Here is an 18,191-nt window from a genome sequence, read left to right as displayed (position 1 = left end):
AAATATACAAGCAGCTCATACAACTCAATACCAGAAAAGCAAAGAGCCCAATCAAAAAGTATGAATAAAACTCGAACAGACATTTCTCCAAAGAAGGCATGCAAATGGCTAACAGACGCATGAAAAGATGTTCAACATCGCTCATTATTAGAGAAATGCAAATCAAAACTACAATGAGATGCCACTTCACTCCAGTTAGAATGGCCATCATCAAAAAGTCTACAGACAATAAATGCTGGAGAGGGTGTGGAGAAAAGGGAACTCTCTTGCATTGCTGGTGGGAATGTAAACTGATACAGCCACTATGGAAGAAGGTATGGAGATTCCTTAAAAAACTAGGAATAAAATCACCCTATGACCCAGCAATCCCACTCGTACACATATACCCTCAGGAAACCAAAATTGAAAAAGATACATGTACCCCAATGTTTATTGCAGCACTATTTACAATAGCTAGAACATGGAAGCAACCTAGATGTCCATCAACAGATGAATGGATAAAGAGGCTGTGGTATATATATAAAAGTGTTAGTTGCTCAGTCATGCCCAACTCTTTGTGACACCATGGGCTACAGCCCAGCAGGCTCCTCTGTCCATGGGATTTTCCAGGCAAGGATTCTGGAGTGGTTTGCCATTTCCTTCTCCAGGGGATCTTCTCGACCCAGGGATCGAATCTGGGTCTTCTGCACTTCAGGCAGATTATTTATCAACTGGGCTAGCAGGGAAGCCCAGTACATATATATATAATGGAATACTACTCATCCATAAAAAGGAACACATTTGATTTAGTTCTAATGAGGTGGATGAACCTAGAGCCCATTATACAGAGTGAAGTAAGTCAGAAAGAGACATATAACTATCATATACTAATACATATATATGGGATCTAGAAAGATGGTACTGATAAATTTATTTGCAGGGCAGCAATGGAAAATCAGACATTGAGAACAGACTTATGGACTTGGGGGGAGGGGTGGAGGGAGAGGTTGAGATTTATGGAGACAGTAACATGGAAACTTACAAACCGTATGTAAAATAGACAGCCAATGGGAATTTGCTGCATGACTCAGGGAACGAAATCAGGGGCTCTGTAACAATCTAGAAAGATGGGATGGGGAGGGAGCTGGGAGGAAGATTCAGGAGGGAGGGGACATGGGGGCACCTATGGCTGATTCTTGTCGATGTTTGAAAGAAAACAACAAAATTCTGTAAAGCAATTATGCTTCAATTAAAAAATAAATGAATTTTAAAAATCTAGCATTCTATTCATGCCAAGTTAAACAAGTGGAATCAAAATGTCACAATTGTTTTAGTTAGGCAAAAATCCATAAGTTTTCTAAAATCTATATATTATACATATTTATATATATGTATACAAAAGCTTTTCTACTACACTTGATAAAGGCTTGAGAAAGAACCTAAAAAAAAAGAGATGGAGAAATTGGAGAACATAAAGTAAATGAAATGGGAGCACTGAATATGAAATAGAAAAAGTGAAACGAACTAGATTAAAGTAAATGATCATCATATAGTCCAGTTCTTTTTAAGCATAGTTGCTCATTAGAAACATATCTGGACCTCTAGAAAAAAAAAGTAATATCTGAGCATTTGCATTTTTCAAAACATTTCCAGATAATTCTGATATGCATCTGGATTTTTTAAAGTGATTACGTGTTTTTCTATTAAATCCTAGTTTTGGCGATATAGAGTTACATTATTTTTCTTTTGACCAATCATGATACAATGGTATTAAGTCAGTAATAGTTGCATAATCACAATAGTAAAAGATATTTCTCAGTTTTCACAATCAATAGCCAGACAAAAAAGAAAAGTTAATTACAACTGCAAACCATAATGGGAAAATGATTAACTTAACAATATAAAATAATTACATACAATTTGAGGGGGTTAAGCAGAGTGATGTGGTAAGCTGAAGTGCATACATGCATATGTTTTCATCCACCCAGCCAGTCCATGTCTTTTTGTTGGTGCATTTAATACATTTACATTTAAGGTAACTATCGACATGTATTAATATGTCATGCAAAATGCCAGGCTAAATAAAACACAAGCTGGAATCAAGATTGCCAGGAGAAATACCATAACCTCACATATGCAGATAACACCACCCTTGTGGCAGAAAGAGAAGAGGAACTAAAGAGCCTCTTGATAAAGGTGAAAGAGGAGGGTGAAAAAGCTGGCATAAAACTCAACATTCAGAAAACGAAGATCATGGCATCCAGTCCCATCACTTCATGGCAAATAGACGGGGAAACAATGGAAACAGTGAGAGACTTTACTTTTTTGGGTTCCAAAATCACTGCAGATGGTGATTTGCAGCCATGAAATTAAAAGCTTATTCCTTGGAAGAAAAGCTATAACCAAGTGAGTGAAAGTTGCTCAGTCATGTCTGACTCTTTGCAACCCCATGGACTATATAGTCCATTGAATTCTCCAGGCCAGGATCCTGGAGTGGGTAGCATTCTCTTCTCCAGGGGATCATACCAACCTACACACTTTATATCTTCTCATTGGTGAATTTAATCCACTTATATTTTGATTTTTTTTGATTCAACATAAAATATATGTAAGAGAAGGGAAGAACATAGTCATACTATCAAGACAGTTAAAGATAGAGTCCAAAACAGGTATAAAACTTGAAATAGCATCGTTTGTTGTTTTATCTTAAAAATTCATAGAAATTTTGCAGTCTACTTTATAACAAAGATGTACCTGTATTAATGCAATATGTCTTAACTTGGAGGAAAATCAATGTTGCATAAAAAATAGTAAGTTGATTGTGTGGCTCTCACTACTGCTATGTACACTAATTTGAAAATAAGCTACATTTTACCTAAGAACTATTAATCCATTTTAGTCTTGTCACCATCAGCAGCATAAATTAATCCTTTAATACATTTATTTCTATGGTATTTGCTCTGTACACTGACATATTTTTGCACTTTTCAGGGAAATCTAAATTTCAAACAAAATAATACTTTGTATTAAGATTTCTTTTAACTTAGCCTTTTAAAAAGTGTTATATGCTTATTTATGATAAAATAATTAAACTACTGAAATGTATTAAATAGAAAATAGAGGCTGATCAACATCATAATTGTTCTTCAAGGAGGTAACATTGATATATAGACCTACAGAATCAAATTATATTTTAAAGATGTTAAAGAAAGTTGCTTCTCCTATCTTTTTTTCAAATTAGGGAATCTATAGTTTATATTTTAATATTACTATGACAAATTTTAGGGAGGGGTCAACTTTGCCAGGGTTTCAGAATTCAAACACATTTCTGTGGAGTCTCTGTCAGGTCAAGTTCTGGGATTATTTTTTACAAAAGTTCATAAATGGTTGGTTCAGATTTTTTGAATATTCTTTCAGCTCAGTATTAAATAGTTTGTAGGAATAGAAAGGGCAACAAGAAAAGAAAAACTGACTCAGAAATGTTTTAAGTAAATTTTGATCTACACTATGAATTAATTCTTAAAATGGCATACATTTAAATATTTCAATACAAAGTAACACAGCAATTTTTTTTTTTGGATGGGAAAATATTTTATTTATTTATTTATTTTATTAGTTGGAGGCTAATTACTTCACAACATTTCAGTGGGTTTTGTCATACATTGATATGAATCAGCCATAGATTTACACGTATTCCCCATCCCGATCCCCCCTCCCACCTCCCTCTCCTCCCGATTCCTCTGGGTCTTCCCAGTGTACCAGGCCCGAGCACTTGTCTCATGCATCCCACCTGGGCTGGTGATCTGTTTCACCATAGATGGTATACATGCTGTTCTTTTGAAATATCCCACCCTCACATTCTCCCACAGAGTTCAAAAGTCTGTTCTGCATTTCTGTGTCTCTTTTTCTGTTTTGCATACAGGGTTATCGTTACCATCTTTCTAAATTCCATATATATGTGTTAGTATGCTGTAATGTTCTTTATCTTTCTGGCTTACTTCACTCTGTATAAGGGGCTCCAGTTTCATCCATCTCATTAGGACTGATTCAAATGAATTCTTTTTAATGGCTGAGTAATATTCCATGGTGTATATGCACCACAGCTTCCTTATCCATTCATCTGCTGATGGGCATCTAGGTTGCTTCCATGTCCTGGCTATTATAAACAGTGCTGCGATGAACATTGGGGTGCACGTGTCTCTTTCAGATCTGGTTTCCTCAGTGAACACAGCAATTTTTATGTTTCTCAGTTGTTACCCAAACTACTTTTGGTAGTGTACTGAAGAGACCAACAGTATTCACAATAATAGGTCACTTTGTTGCACTTTCTGTTGTAAGTTTTTACCTCTGTAGCAGAGATAAAATGCATGCAAGATACAACACAGTGAATTCGAATCAGATTATTTTGTTTGAAATTTTAGCTCCACCACAAATAGGGATTCCCTGATAGTTGGTTAAGAATCCACCTGCAATGTGGGAGACCTAGGTTCAATCCCTGGGTTGGGAAGATTCTCTGGAGAAGGGAACGGCTACCCACTCTATCTGGAGAAGGAAACGGCAACCCACCCCAGTATTCTTGCCTGGGGAATCCCATGGACAGAGAAGCCTGGTGGGTTGCAATCCATGGGGCTGCAAAGAGTTGGACACAACCGAGTGATTTTCACTGATGGTATGGTCACTGTAAGTATCCCTCTTGTCATCAGTAAAATATCAATAATGATGCTATTGTCACCTCCTAAGTGTAATAATCCACATTATAGCATTGAATATATTACCTCAAAGGAATTATGAATTCAATAATGGTTGTTTTGATTTTATTACTTTATTATTGATCATATGGATGAAAGAGATAAAACAATACACTCTTTAGAGTGATTTGAAAATGTTATGAAAATTCCCAAACAAATATTATTTCTTGAAAAGTGAAAACTAATTTTAGCTGTTTATCTGGATCCTGGAAATAACACTCGAAAAAAGAAAAGAAAAAATACAATAATCTAGCTAACAGTTAGGCTTTCCCAGTGGCTTAGTGGGTAAAGAATCTGCCTGCAATGTAGAGACAAGGGTTCAGTCCCTGGGTTGGAAAGATCCCCTGAAGGAGGAAAATGGCAACCCACTCCAGTATTCTTGAGCCTGAAAAATTCCATGGACAGAGGAGCCTGGTGGGCTACAGTCCAAAGAGTTGCAAAGAATTGGACACAACTGAGTGACTAAAACATGCACAGCTAATAGAAATTTATATATATCTTTCTTAAGAATTGAAGTGTAACAGCCTCAAGACAAGTGACTGGTTAGGCATCAGAAACATGAATAATTACTGGAAAACAATGAATATCATTATCAGGTGAGTAAAACAGTGAAACATTCTTTTCTTCAGTGTGGAAAAGAACTACATATAACAATGGAACAGGATCAGATTAGTCAGTGCTGTGATAAAAGTATGCATGGAATGACATCACAGACCAGAAGTAGTGATTTGGAGAATGTGGAGGGAATTGAGATAGGATGGATGGTGGTAGCCGGACACTGGAAGTTCTTGAATACCAAACTAGAGTGCTGAAACTTAAATTTGTGACAAGGCATGAATGGCTGTTGAGCAGGATTTTTACATCATTTGAAATGCTGTTCTCTGGACAGCTCTATGAAATGAGAACTGGGAAGACAGGAAATTAGAGTGAAGTGTTGGAAAACCTCAGAACAGCATATAAAGACTTCAAATTTTGTAAAGTTGATGCCTTGGGTCTTGACTATTTCAAAATATCAGTAATCTTAATATTATTTCAAAAGTCTTATCATATAGATACTAGTTAAATGAGCATGTGCTTTAAATGATTATTCTTAAAAAGAATAACAATAAGCATTCTTAATATTTATAGAAAACTACAACAAATAACTAAGCTTTTACCAATATCAAAAACATACGTTTTAAGAGGAAAATTCAAGGAAATAGAAAAAATATGGGTACATATTTATTTTTGACTTTACAAAAATAATTTTTATAGACAAATATCCAGAGTTCTAGATACCTGTTGAGTACATGTTGAAGCATCTTTGGACTGTATGTGAGAGTGACAAAATTTAAAGCACAAGGAGCTTTAAATAAATAAAGGCCATATACATGGGCATAATGGCACCATCTCCTAATTTAGAAACAGACAGTTGTCTTGAACTGTTTGTTCTAAAGTGATTTATTCTTGAAAGTAGTTTGTCTTTTAGTTGACAAATTTTCTAGATGATAATTTGCTAGGACAGAAATTGTCTGTCTTAATAAAAGATTAAAAATAAAATTAAACACAACTCTCAAAGATAAGAAAAACAGGAGAAAGGTATTTCTTAGATAGATTGATAGTAAGAGATAGCTTCCTTGGTGGCTCAGATGGTAAAGTGTTTGCCTGCAATGCAGGAGACCTGGGTTTGATCCCTGGGTTGGGAAGATCCCCTGGAGAAGGAAATGGTAACCCACTGCAGTATGCTTGCCTGGAAAATTCCATGGATGGAGGAGCCTGGTAGGTGACAGTCCATGGGGTCGCAAAGAGTCAGACACGACTGAGCCACTTCACTTCACTTCAAGAGATAGATACATGCAATTTCAAATTGCATTGTAAGGAAAAGATGATTCCCCGGAAGTCATATCTTTTTATATTTCTTATTTTATTATTAATAAAAATAAGAATAAATAATTATTAGATCCCAGATTATTTTCAAAGATTCTTAAAGTATTAAGTGGCAACTACCTCTATAGTTTGAGAATTTTTTAAATGCTGGACAAAATAGGAAAAAATGGCAATATTACATCATTTAGTTTTAGGTGGTATATAAAAATGCACCTAGGAATTTTATATCTAAAGTTTAAGTTTTACAGTAAAGATATACCAGCACAAAATCTATGAAATTAATTGGTAAACACTGATAATAAGTTATTACAAATGCAATTTATAATAAATAGCATGAGTTCACACAAAAGAGGTTATATCATTTTTCTTATCTTTTCATAAAAGAATGATGGGTATGGTAGTGTATAAGAGAGTGAGAATCAACTATAATTTATCTTGCATTAATATAATTTTTCAATCTGCTTTATTTGATAGCTATCAAAGATTTAGGAAAAGAAAGTATAGATAATATAACTTATCTATGCTAACACAATGAGCTAGGAAGTATTTTTCAAATTACAAGTAAATACTCAGTGAATTTTGAAATCAGTTTTGCAGGTCAAGATCTGCATTAAAAAAGTAATATAAAAGAATAGGAAATCATAGTAATAAAAAAAGAGAAAATATGAGCTAAGAATAAGTATTATTTCATATTGTTTTATTTTAATTATGTATGCCCAGAGTTGAGATATAAAGTTCATTGTTGTTGTTCAGTTGCTAAGTCATGTCGGACTTTTTGTGACTCCATGGACTGTAAGCCTGCCTCGCTCCTCTGTCGATGGGATTTCCCAGGCAAGAATACCATAGTGAGTTGCTATTTCCTTCTCCAGGGGATCTTCCTGACCCAGGGATCAAGCCCACATCTCTTGCATTGGCAGGCAGATTCTTTACCACTGAACGACCAGGAAAGCTCATAAAATTGATAAGAATACAAATTGTAGCTGAAAATGCTTGAAAAACCTGATCTAAAGGGTCACACTCAGAAAAAATGTCAATGTATCAGTGTAAACCTGAGATGGAATTCCACAGGAGCGTCCACTGGGTTCAGCCCTGGGTGCAGGGATATTGTATTACCTTGTCTATGTCTCAGGTAATGAAAAGTAGAACATATTTAAGTTGCTGATCATGTCTAATGCACTCGTGTGTGCTCAGTCATGTCTGACTCTGCAAACCTATGGACTGTACCCCACCAAGACTCCTCTATCCAAGGGATTCTCAGGCAAGAATACAGGAGTGGGTTGCCATTTCCTCCTCTAGGGGATTATACTGATGCAGGTGTTGAAACTGCATCTCCTGCATTGGCAGGCAGAGTCTTTTACCACTGAACCATTAGGGAAGCCTGATCATATCTAATAGGGAGCTGGTAAAGTATCAGAATCTTCAAATAGAGAACTTCAGTAATTCAATTGCAGTACTTTTTTAGTTTTGGTTACATATTGGGAAAGCCATGAGAGTTGTTCCTTTTTGATTACCTAAAAATTAGGCAGGGTTTCATAGGATTTTAAACTGTGTCAGTAAAAATTTTTTAGGGATTTAAAAGTAGTGTCTACTTTACTAATGCATTAGTAAAAATACTAAGCAAATGTATATAAAATTTATATTAAAAAATTTTCAGAACATGTATTTGGAATCATAAGAAATTATATTCTAATCTCAATATCATATACTATATATTAATATCAGGGAGGTTAAAATAGTGTGTCCTATATATCACTGAAAGGCTTTAGTTGTCTTCATAGCATATATGCTGCTGAAGCGAGCACTTTAGTTGTCTTCATAGAATTCAATCTCTTATTACTTCTAAGTTGCTATGGAATATAATCTTAGATATCAGTGATTTCACAATTGAGATTCTGATCGATATTGCTCTCATGGATGCTTATTAAAATAAATTTTTTTCCTTGGTTGAACAAATATAGGTCCTAACATAAGCCAGTGTATAGTTTTCATTTGATATTTTGATATAAAGTTCTTATTGAAGTATCATGAGAGCTCAATGGAGATTCTTTTTACTGTATATCTTTTCCTTCACTTTCTTGGAGGTAAATTATTAGAAAACAACTTTAATTTGTGGAGCCATGCCAACAATAAAATTATGATTTCATTCTGGTCCAGCACACTAAAATAAACAAATTATTTACTCCCACTTACCTTGCTACATGATTAATTACAGGAGCAAAATTGGTTGGCCCATACAGTTGCACAGATTTCAGACTCCTATAATAAGCTTCCATGACACCATCAATGCCGGCACAGTAGGGGTTTTGGGGGTTCCCATTCTGTAGAAAGTTACAGCAAACACAGCAAAGAATGAATAATGTCTATAAAAATAAACTAAAAAAAGAGAACAATACATGTTGATACCCATAAAGGTTTTGTTAAAGAAAACTCAGTTATATATTTATAATAGCAAATAATAATAATAAATTGAGTAATCAACAATAGATTATAATATATAATATTAAATAGATTGTGATATGCAGTAATGTGCAATCATTAAAAATGGATACTTTTCAACTAACAGGCAGAAGAAAATTCTAAATAATCTTGAGAAGTTGAATATCACATTTTATGATTAATACTGTCTTATACACAGATCTATGAACATATAGAGATGAACATATAAAAATCTGAAAAGAAGGAAACAAAATATTAGTAGAGTGACTACCTCTGAGTTGTTACATAATTGTCAATTTTTATTTCATTGTTTAGATTATTCTATATTTTCCAAGGTTTCTGAAGTGATGTGTATCAAAATCAGGAAAAATATTATCAATTCAAATAGTTTTACTTTATGGAAGTTCAGTTCAGTTCAGTCTCTCAGTCATGTCCGACTCTTTGCGACCCCATGAACCGCAGCACGGCCAGGCCTCCCTGTCCATCACCAACTCCCGGAGTCTACCCAAACCCATGTCCATCGAGTCAGTGATGCCATCCAACCATCTCATCCTCTGTTGTCCCCTCCTCCTCCCGCCTTCAATCTTTCCCAGCATCAGGGTTTTTTCCAGTGAGTCAGCTCTTCGCATTATGGAAGTAAAAACGTAAAATATCTGCCACTTTCACATTTTCAGGACAAAATTGATAACCCCAAATAAAGAAGGGATCAAAGGGAATGTAATTTGGTGTGAGTAGCATCAAGACAAGGTAAAGTGAGAGGAATTAGAGAAACTTGTTCATATTGTTCAATGGAATTGGAGCTTGCCACAGGAGTTCTTGGGCTTCCTAGGTGGTCAGAGGTAAAGAATCCTTCTGCAATGCAGGAGATGTAAGAGACGCGGGTTGATCTCTGGGTCCAGAAGATCCCCTGGAGGAGGGCATGGCAACCCACTCCAGTATTCTTGCCTGAAGAATCCCATAGACAGAGGATCCTGGCAGGTTACAGTCCATGGGGTTGCAAAGAGTCGGACATGACTGACGTGACAGAACAGCACAGGAGTTCTTAATGGGCAGATAGAATCTAGAAGGGCAACTGGAGGCTTAGTCCAGCTTTCTCATACTCTGAATGCTCTGTTATTAAGGTTTAATTCTGAGTCCAGATTCCACAAATAACACAAATAAGGCTCTGTTATCTACTGCTATTTAGCAAACCATTCCAAAAGGCAGTGGCTTAAAACAGCAGGCATTTATTATCCCATATATTTTTTAGCCAGGTGATTTTTACTCTGGATCTCTGAAGAGCTTACAGTCAAGAAGCTAACCTTGGCTGCAGTCATTTGAAAGCATGACCGGAGTTGGATAATCTGCCTCTAAGAAGGCTCACCTGTATGGTTTGCTGGCAATGAGCTAAAGGAACTTTGCATAGGGCTGCTTGAGTATTCCAACAACATGGTGGCTAACTTCTCCAAAATGAGAACAAGGAGGAAGCTCCAGTAAGCCCCAAAACTAATCTTATAAGTTGCAGAGCATTACTTTTAGTTTCATCTACTTTTTAGAAATGAGTCACTAAGTGTAGCCTACATTCAACAGAGGAGGAATTAGGCTCCACCTCTGGAAGGGGGGTAATATAAAAAAAAATTGTAGTTATGATTTTAAAACACTAGAGACAGTAACCATGCTTAAGCATGTAAGTGAAAGTCACTCAGTCATGTCTGACTCTTTGCGACCCTATGGAATATACAGTCCATGGAATTCTCTAGGCCAGAATACTGATGTGGATAACCTTTTCCTTCTCTAAGGGGATCTTTTCAATCCAGGTATTGAACCCAGGTCTCCCACATTGCAGGAGGATTCTTTACCAACTGAGCTATCAAGGAAGCCCAACTAAACATAATCACTATGCTTAAACATAATGAGCATGTATATTTTTTATCTGAATAATAAAAGTGTGAAAGTGTTAGCTGCTCAGTCATGTCTGACTCTTTGCGACCTCATGGACTGTAGCTTCTGTCCATGAAATTCTCCAGGCAAGAATGCTGGAGTGGGTTGCCATTTCCTTCTCAAAAGCATCTTTCCAAACCTGTGGGGCTGAACACAGGTTTCCTGCATTGCAGGCACATTTTTTACCATCTGAGCCACCAGGAAACCACCACTATGTAACAATATTACAAAATCCTAAGCATTTGAAAGACTGAGGATCTTAGTGAACTAAGCCAAATGTTACCAGTGACTTCAGTTTTGTCACCTGTGAAAGAATAATTTATATCCACCTCGTTCTTTAAATTTTGTCTTCTCCTTCAAAATTTATTAATTAACCCTCATGTAACTTTTAAAACATAAAAGTAATAAAATAACTATTTGTATTATAAAATTGACTATACAAATTGAAATTAAAACATAAAAGTATAATATTTAGCACAAAATAGTAATTGGTTGGTTTTAATGTTAATCTGAGCTGACCTTTAATTAACCTTCCTTTAAATATAAGTTAAGGTTGTTCTTTTGCTTGATAAGGTATGAAGCTAGTTAAAATGAAAACTCATTACTGATTTTGGGCATATAAAATGTATTATATATCTGCCTTAAGGGAACAATTACAAACCAGGATAGTTCTGATAGTTCTGATCAGCATTTGAACATTTTGACTGGGATGGGATTTATATTCCTATAAAACTATGTATTTCCTTTATTCCTCTGGAAATAACAAGGTACCATTTTCCCCATCATTTTATTTATGTTGATAGAATGATTTTCTAAATCTTAAAAAAATTTATTTCTTAAAATAGTCACACGGGGAATTGTTTTTTGCTTGTTAAGACAAATAAAAATAAGCTTATGTGAGGCTCTAACACAAAAGTAAAATGCAGATTGTTTTTGAAAACAAATACACTTAATTTTGTTGTTTACTAAGGAAGAGGGCAGAGGATTTTAAGGTCTGTGGCCATGTGCTTATTAGAAATATTTCCTCCTAATATCTCCTTTACACTATTGTATCTCAAGTTTAGTTCAGTTCAGTTCAGTCACTCAGTCCTGTCTGACTCTCTGCGACCCCATTGACTGCAGCATGCCAGGCTTTCCTGTTCATCATCAACTCCAGGAGCTTACTCAAACTCATGTCCATTGAGTCGGTGATGCCATCCAACCATCTCATCCTCTGTTGTCCCCTTCTCTTTCCGCCCCCAATCCCTCCCAGCATTAGGGTCTTTTCCAATGAGTCAGTTCTTTGCATCAGGTGGCCAAAGGATTGGAGTTTCAGCTTCGGCATCAGTCCTTCCAATGAATATTCAGGATTGATTTCCTTGAGAATTGACGGGTTGGATCTCCTTGCCGTCCAAGGGACTCTCAAGAGTCTTCTCAACACCACAGTTCAAAAGCATCAATTCTTCACCACTCAGCTTTCTTTATAGTCCAACTCACACATCCATACATGACTACTGGAAAAACCATAGCTTTGACTAGATGGACCTTTGCTGGCAAAGTAATGTCTCTGCTTTTCAATATGTTGTGTGGTTGGTCATAGCTTTCCTTCCAAGAAGTAAGCATCTTTTAATTGCAGTCACCATCTGCAGTGATTATGCAGCCCAAAAATATAAAGTCTCAATGATCACTGTTTCTATTGGTTCCCCATCTATTTGCCATGAAGTGATAGAACCGGATGCCATGATCTTAGTTTCTGAATGTTGAGCTTAAAACCAACTTTTTCACTCTCCTTTTTCACTTTCATCAAGAAGCTCTTTCTGCCTTAAGGGTGGTGTCATCTGCATAATTATTGATATTTCTCCCAGCAATCTCGATTCTAGCTTGTGCTTCCTCCAGCCCAGCGTTTCTCATGATGTATTCTGCATATAAGTTAAATAAGCAGGGTGACAATATACAGCATTCATGTACTCCTTTCCTGATTTGGAACCAGTCTGTTGTTCCACATCCAGTTCTGTTTCTTCTTGACCTGCATACAGGTTTCTCAGGAGACAGGTCAGGTGGTCTGGTATTCCCATCTCTTTAAGAATTTTCCAGTTTGTTGTGACCCACACAGTCAAAGACTTTGGCATAGTCAATAAAGCAGAAGTAGATGTTTTTTCTGGAACTCTCTTGCTTTCTCGATGATCCACGGATGTTGGCAATTTGATCTCTGGTTCCTCTGCCTTTTCTAAATCCAGCCTGAACATCTGGATGTTCCTGCTTCACATACTGTTGAAAACTTCAGTGTTTTCAGGTACAGTTTAATGAGTAATTGTGTCTTCAGATACAGTGTAATGAGTCATCAAGTATCATTGTGAGCCATGACATTCCACAATCAAAACTGCTAAAGTGGTAATACGGGGATATTTTCCCTGTCTTTTTCCACAATACCTATTCCTACACATATTTCAAAAAAAAAGCTGGGGTTTACCTTAGATCCTTTTGATTAAAACTCAACTTCAACATTTGTGCCAGCCTCAAACTCACCAATTAGGGATTTAAAATTTTTGTTAAAGAGCTCTTGTAGGGAAAGAGCAATTGGCCATGATGGCAATGGTCAGGTTCCCTTGCCCCAGGACCTCTTGCTTTTGCTTCATGTTTCATAAACAATGACTTTCCATGGTTATGTAACATCTGAGATCATTTATAGCACTGTACCTGTGTGTCATGATGGATTCATTTGGTCATGGGCCACTTTTTTTTTTTTTTCCTGTAGAACTATATCAGTTCAGTTCAGTTAGGTCACTCAGTCGTGTCCAACTCTTTGCGACCCCATGAATCGCAGCACGCCAGGCCTCCCTGTCCATCACCAACTCCCGGAGTTTACTCAAACTCATGCCCATCAAGTCGGTGATGCCATCCAGCCATCTCATCCTCTGTCATCCTCTTCTCCTGCCCCCAATCCCTCCCAGCATCAGGGTCTTTTCCAATGAGTCAACTCTTCACATGAGGTGGCCAAAGTATTGGAGTTTCAGCTTCAACATCAGTCCTTCCAATGAACACCCAGGACTGATCTCCTTTAGGATGGACTGGTTACATCTCCTTGCAGTCCAAGGGACTCTCAAGACTCTTCTCCAACACCACAGTTCAAAAGCATCAATTTTTTGGTGCTCAGCTTTCTTCACAGTCCAACTCTCACATCCATACACGACCACTGGAAAAACCATAGCCTTGACCAGACGGACCTTTGTTGTCAAAGTAATGTCTCTGCTTTTTAATATGCTATCTATGTTGGTGATAACTTTTCTTCCAAGGAGTAAGTGTCTTTTAATTTCATGGCTGCAGTCACCATCCGCAGTGATTTTGGAGCCCCCCAAAATAAAGTCTGACACTGTTTCCACTGTCTCCCCATGTATTTCCCATGAGGTGATGGGACCAGATGCCATGATCTTAGTTTTGTGAATGTTGAGCTTTAAGCCAACTTTTTCACTCTCCTCTTTCATTTTCATCAAGAGGCTTTTCAGTTCCTCTTCACTCTCTGCCATAAAGGTGGTGTCATCTGCATATCTGAGGTTATTGACATTTCTCCCAGCAATCTTGATTCCAGCTTGTGCTTCATCCAGCCCAGTGTTTCTCATGATGTACTCTGCATATAAGTTAAATAAGCAGGGTGACAATATACAGCATTGACGTACTCCTTTTCCTATTTGGAACCAGTCTGTTGTTCCATGTCCAGTTCTAACTGTTGCTTCCTGACCTCCATACAGGTTTCTCAAGAGGCAGGTCAGGTGGTCTGGTATTCCCATCTCTTTCAGAATTTTCCACAGTTTATTGTGATCCATACAGTCGAAGGCTTTGGCATAGTCAATAAAGCAGAAATAGATGTTTTTCTGGAATTCTCTTGCTTTTTCGATGATCCAGCGGATATTGGCAATTTGATCTCTGGTTCCTCTGCCTTTTCTAAAACCATCTTGAACATCTGGAAGTTCTCGGTTCATGTATTACTGAAGCCTGGCTTGGAGAATTGTGAGCATTACTTTACTAGCGTGTGAGATGCGTGCACTTGTGCGGTAGTTTGAGCTATACAAGCTTCACCTATAAAGCCCTTGCAGCTGTGTTATGGCTGTGTCTGCTGGGTCAGTCATCAGGGAATACAGCATGGCTGCACTATGGCTGCCGTACCAGCATCAGAGAATACACACGTCTGCAGTTCCTACGGCTCCTTGAATCTTCTTCCAGCTTCCTCACTTGCACCTTACCTACCCCGGGTTCAGTGAGCAGTGTGAATAGTGAGACACCTCCCTTGCTATCTGAAGATTATTTGAATTCAGTGCAATAAACATATTAATGATTGTTAATATATATATCACAAATTTTTACCATGGAAATATGAGGGTTTGTTAACATTAGGTAGTACACTAATTGCCAGATTGACATGGACTGAAGTTTTTCTATTTGCCACTTTCAGCATCTACAGTTATATATTGCAGTTATTTAGGAAGAAGTTAACACAAAAATTAAATGGAGTACTATCTCTCTGCAGACCTACTTAACCTTTGTCTGTCTTATTCAAGAAAGAAGTGCTTTGAAAAAAGTTAAAGTCATATAATTATTAAGTAAAATTAAAGATGAGGCATTATCATCATCACTTTCACCAATTTTAGAAACTATTTTTTCATAAATTTAGAGTGCGACCTTCTATAAATATTTGAGTTTGGTTCAAAGAATCATTTAAGATGCAAATAATAAAAAGTCTCTCCTTTGCATAGGTTTGGTTGTAAGGAATGAATATAGAGGCAGGAAAAGCAGAAAAGGAGAGAATTAGAGAATAAATGGAAAAAATCATACACAAAGGTGAGGAAAAACTTGTGGAAGGAAAATTAATATCATTTAGTTTAGCATAATTATTTTTTTTTATTATTCCTTTCTTAAGCTTTAAAATAGTTAGGACCTTTTTCCTGAGGCACACAAGACATAGGATCACATGAGTGATTTTCATGGTCTTATAAGTTTCTGGGAAAATTTAATTCTCTAGGACACAACAAAATCCCAACAGATATTCATTTTTTATATGACATTGGGGGTGGTAGCATATGGGCTATTTTACAGAAGAAAATTAAAACCTCCAATAACCTTTCCCAAAATGGGGATGATTGAACAGAAAAATCAAGAATATATATGGGAAAAAAAATTAAAATACAACTCTTAAAATATATTAAAGAAGATAAAGTCTAATCATATAGGAGCTTCTGGAAGTCTGTGTGTGCGTGTGTGTGTGTACATAATGGGGTTCATAAAGGACATATCTAAGAGGTGGTATTATTATAGACGCTTTTATAAAATGTGGTTTAGTAGTGGTTAAGAACAAAGATTCTATAATAAGACTGACCTGGGTTCAAGTCCTGTCTTCTGGAAACCTGATTAAATTCTGTGACTCTGGGCTAGATTATACAACTCCTGGGGGCACTCTTTTCACTGTATTTAATATGAGTGGCTCTTGATAGTAGTGTGATGTGTCACTCATCTCATGACATACCTATCAGACAAGAATTTTATGAAGATTGTACAAGAAATGAGCATAAAGTACCTGGTTTGATACTCAGTAATTAGTAAATAATTGAATTATTTGTCTATTCTTCTTGCAGAACCAAAAAAAAAAAAAAAAAAAAAATCCCACATGTTATTTTTGTAACAAGAATAAAAACAACAAAAAATACCTACAAAAATATTGGGCACAGAAGACTTTAATTTCACAAAATATAGGGTAAAGCAGGGAGGCATTTCTATTAGGAAAATTTTAATTTTTTCTAAAATGATATCTAACCATTCCCACATAGTTTTTCCCATTATTTTTATCAAAAAATGCAAGTGAGAATAAGGCTGATTGGGCCTAAAGCACTATCTGTGTGAAGTTTATTTTAAAGGTAGAATACAGTACATTGCTTATTTGTAATCATACAACAGGAGTGGATTTATGTAAATTAAACATTAAATAGATAAATATTTGAGTCACATCTACTCCATTATATTGAAACCATAATTAATTATACTTATAATTATTGCTTTACATTTGAAAAATAATAATTCTACCAATAACTGATCCTTTATATTTGAAAAGAAATGACATTTTGGAAGATGAAAGAATAAGGATAGCTACTCATTCTTTGATACCCTTCCCCTTGAGAGGTGAAGGTTACTTCCACTACCTTGAAACTGGGCTGAACTTAGTGACTTGCTTGACAAAAAAGGATGTAGGAGAAATAACTTTCTGAGACTTATAAGTCTTTGAAGTTTCTTCCCCAGCCTTTTAGAATATTGCTGTGTAAGAAATATGACTTCCTTGAGACCACTGCACTGTGATGGAAGCCCACGAAACCACACGGACAAACTGTATGTAGAAAGAAGGAAAGATGCCTAGAGAATCAGTTATTTCAGCCATCCTAGCTGTAAGCACTAGTCATGAGCAAATGAGACATCTTAGTGGATGTACTAGCTCCAGGAGGTATGACATGAAGAAAACTGAGGAATCCAACCAACAGTCAGAATGGAACAGATATATGGCTCCAGTAGAACAATTCCAGCCTTCTCTAGCCAATCAAGGCATCCCAGGTGTGGCCCCAGGTATCTTGAACAAACGTACCATTCTCCTTGTATCATGCTCAAATTCTTGACCCACAAATCATGAATATAATGGAAGGTGTTATGCAGCAACAGAAAACCAGAATAGGTTTTAAATCATGTGCACTTCAGGTAGATTTGTTACTAATCTGTCTTTTTTCCCATTAATATCATGCTTCTAAATCAATCATCCACTAAAACTGAGTTGATTGTATAGTCATAAGGAGTTGCTATATGAGTAATTAAAGCATAAGCAGGGAACCTATGAAAAGATCCAAAATATTTTTTTTTTCAAAATATCAATTATTTCCATGTATTCTTACCAAAGCAAACTCATGAGATATCCTTCCATCTGGAGGCAGTTTTGCACCAAAACCTAAAGCGGGGAACATTTTATCACTGTCATAATCTTGAACAATTTCTCCCACTGCTTTCAGCGCCATACCATAGGCATTCAATTGATAAGGATTCATGTAGTGGAGAGAAGTGGGCTGGGCAGGGTTGCCTATGACAGAAAAAAAATTAAAACATGAGAGATCAAGCTAGAGGTATAATTTTTAGACATTTTTCTTGATATCTATTTCAGATTGAAATATCAATAATATGTTTTTCTGCCTATATTCATAATGTGTTAAATATTGGGTTGGCCAAAAAGTTCATTCAGGT

At 36.3% G+C, this 18,191-nt stretch overlaps 1 protein-coding gene across 1 annotated transcript in view; it reads right to left on the bottom strand.

The window, feature by feature from the left end:
- The window catches only part of CPNE8 (copine 8), a 260,899-nt gene that overhangs the window by 26,668 nt on the left and 216,040 nt on the right, over positions 1-18,191 (bottom strand). The window contains exons 15-16 of the mRNA XM_043887094.1: positions 17,849-18,030; positions 8,784-8,911 (exon numbers count right to left, since the gene is read on the bottom strand). Of these exons, the coding sequence (XP_043743029.1) occupies positions 8,784-8,911; positions 17,849-18,030 (310 nt within the window). The remainder of the gene's footprint in view (positions 1-8,783; positions 8,912-17,848; positions 18,031-18,191) is intronic.

Source organism: Cervus elaphus, chromosome 3, assembly GCF_910594005.1.
Source record: "Cervus elaphus chromosome 3, mCerEla1.1, whole genome shotgun sequence".
Classification (NCBI taxonomy): domain Eukaryota; kingdom Metazoa; phylum Chordata; class Mammalia; order Artiodactyla; family Cervidae; genus Cervus; species Cervus elaphus.
The sequence above is the reverse complement of the archived record's forward strand: the minus strand, read 5'-3'. Positions and strand labels throughout refer to the sequence as shown.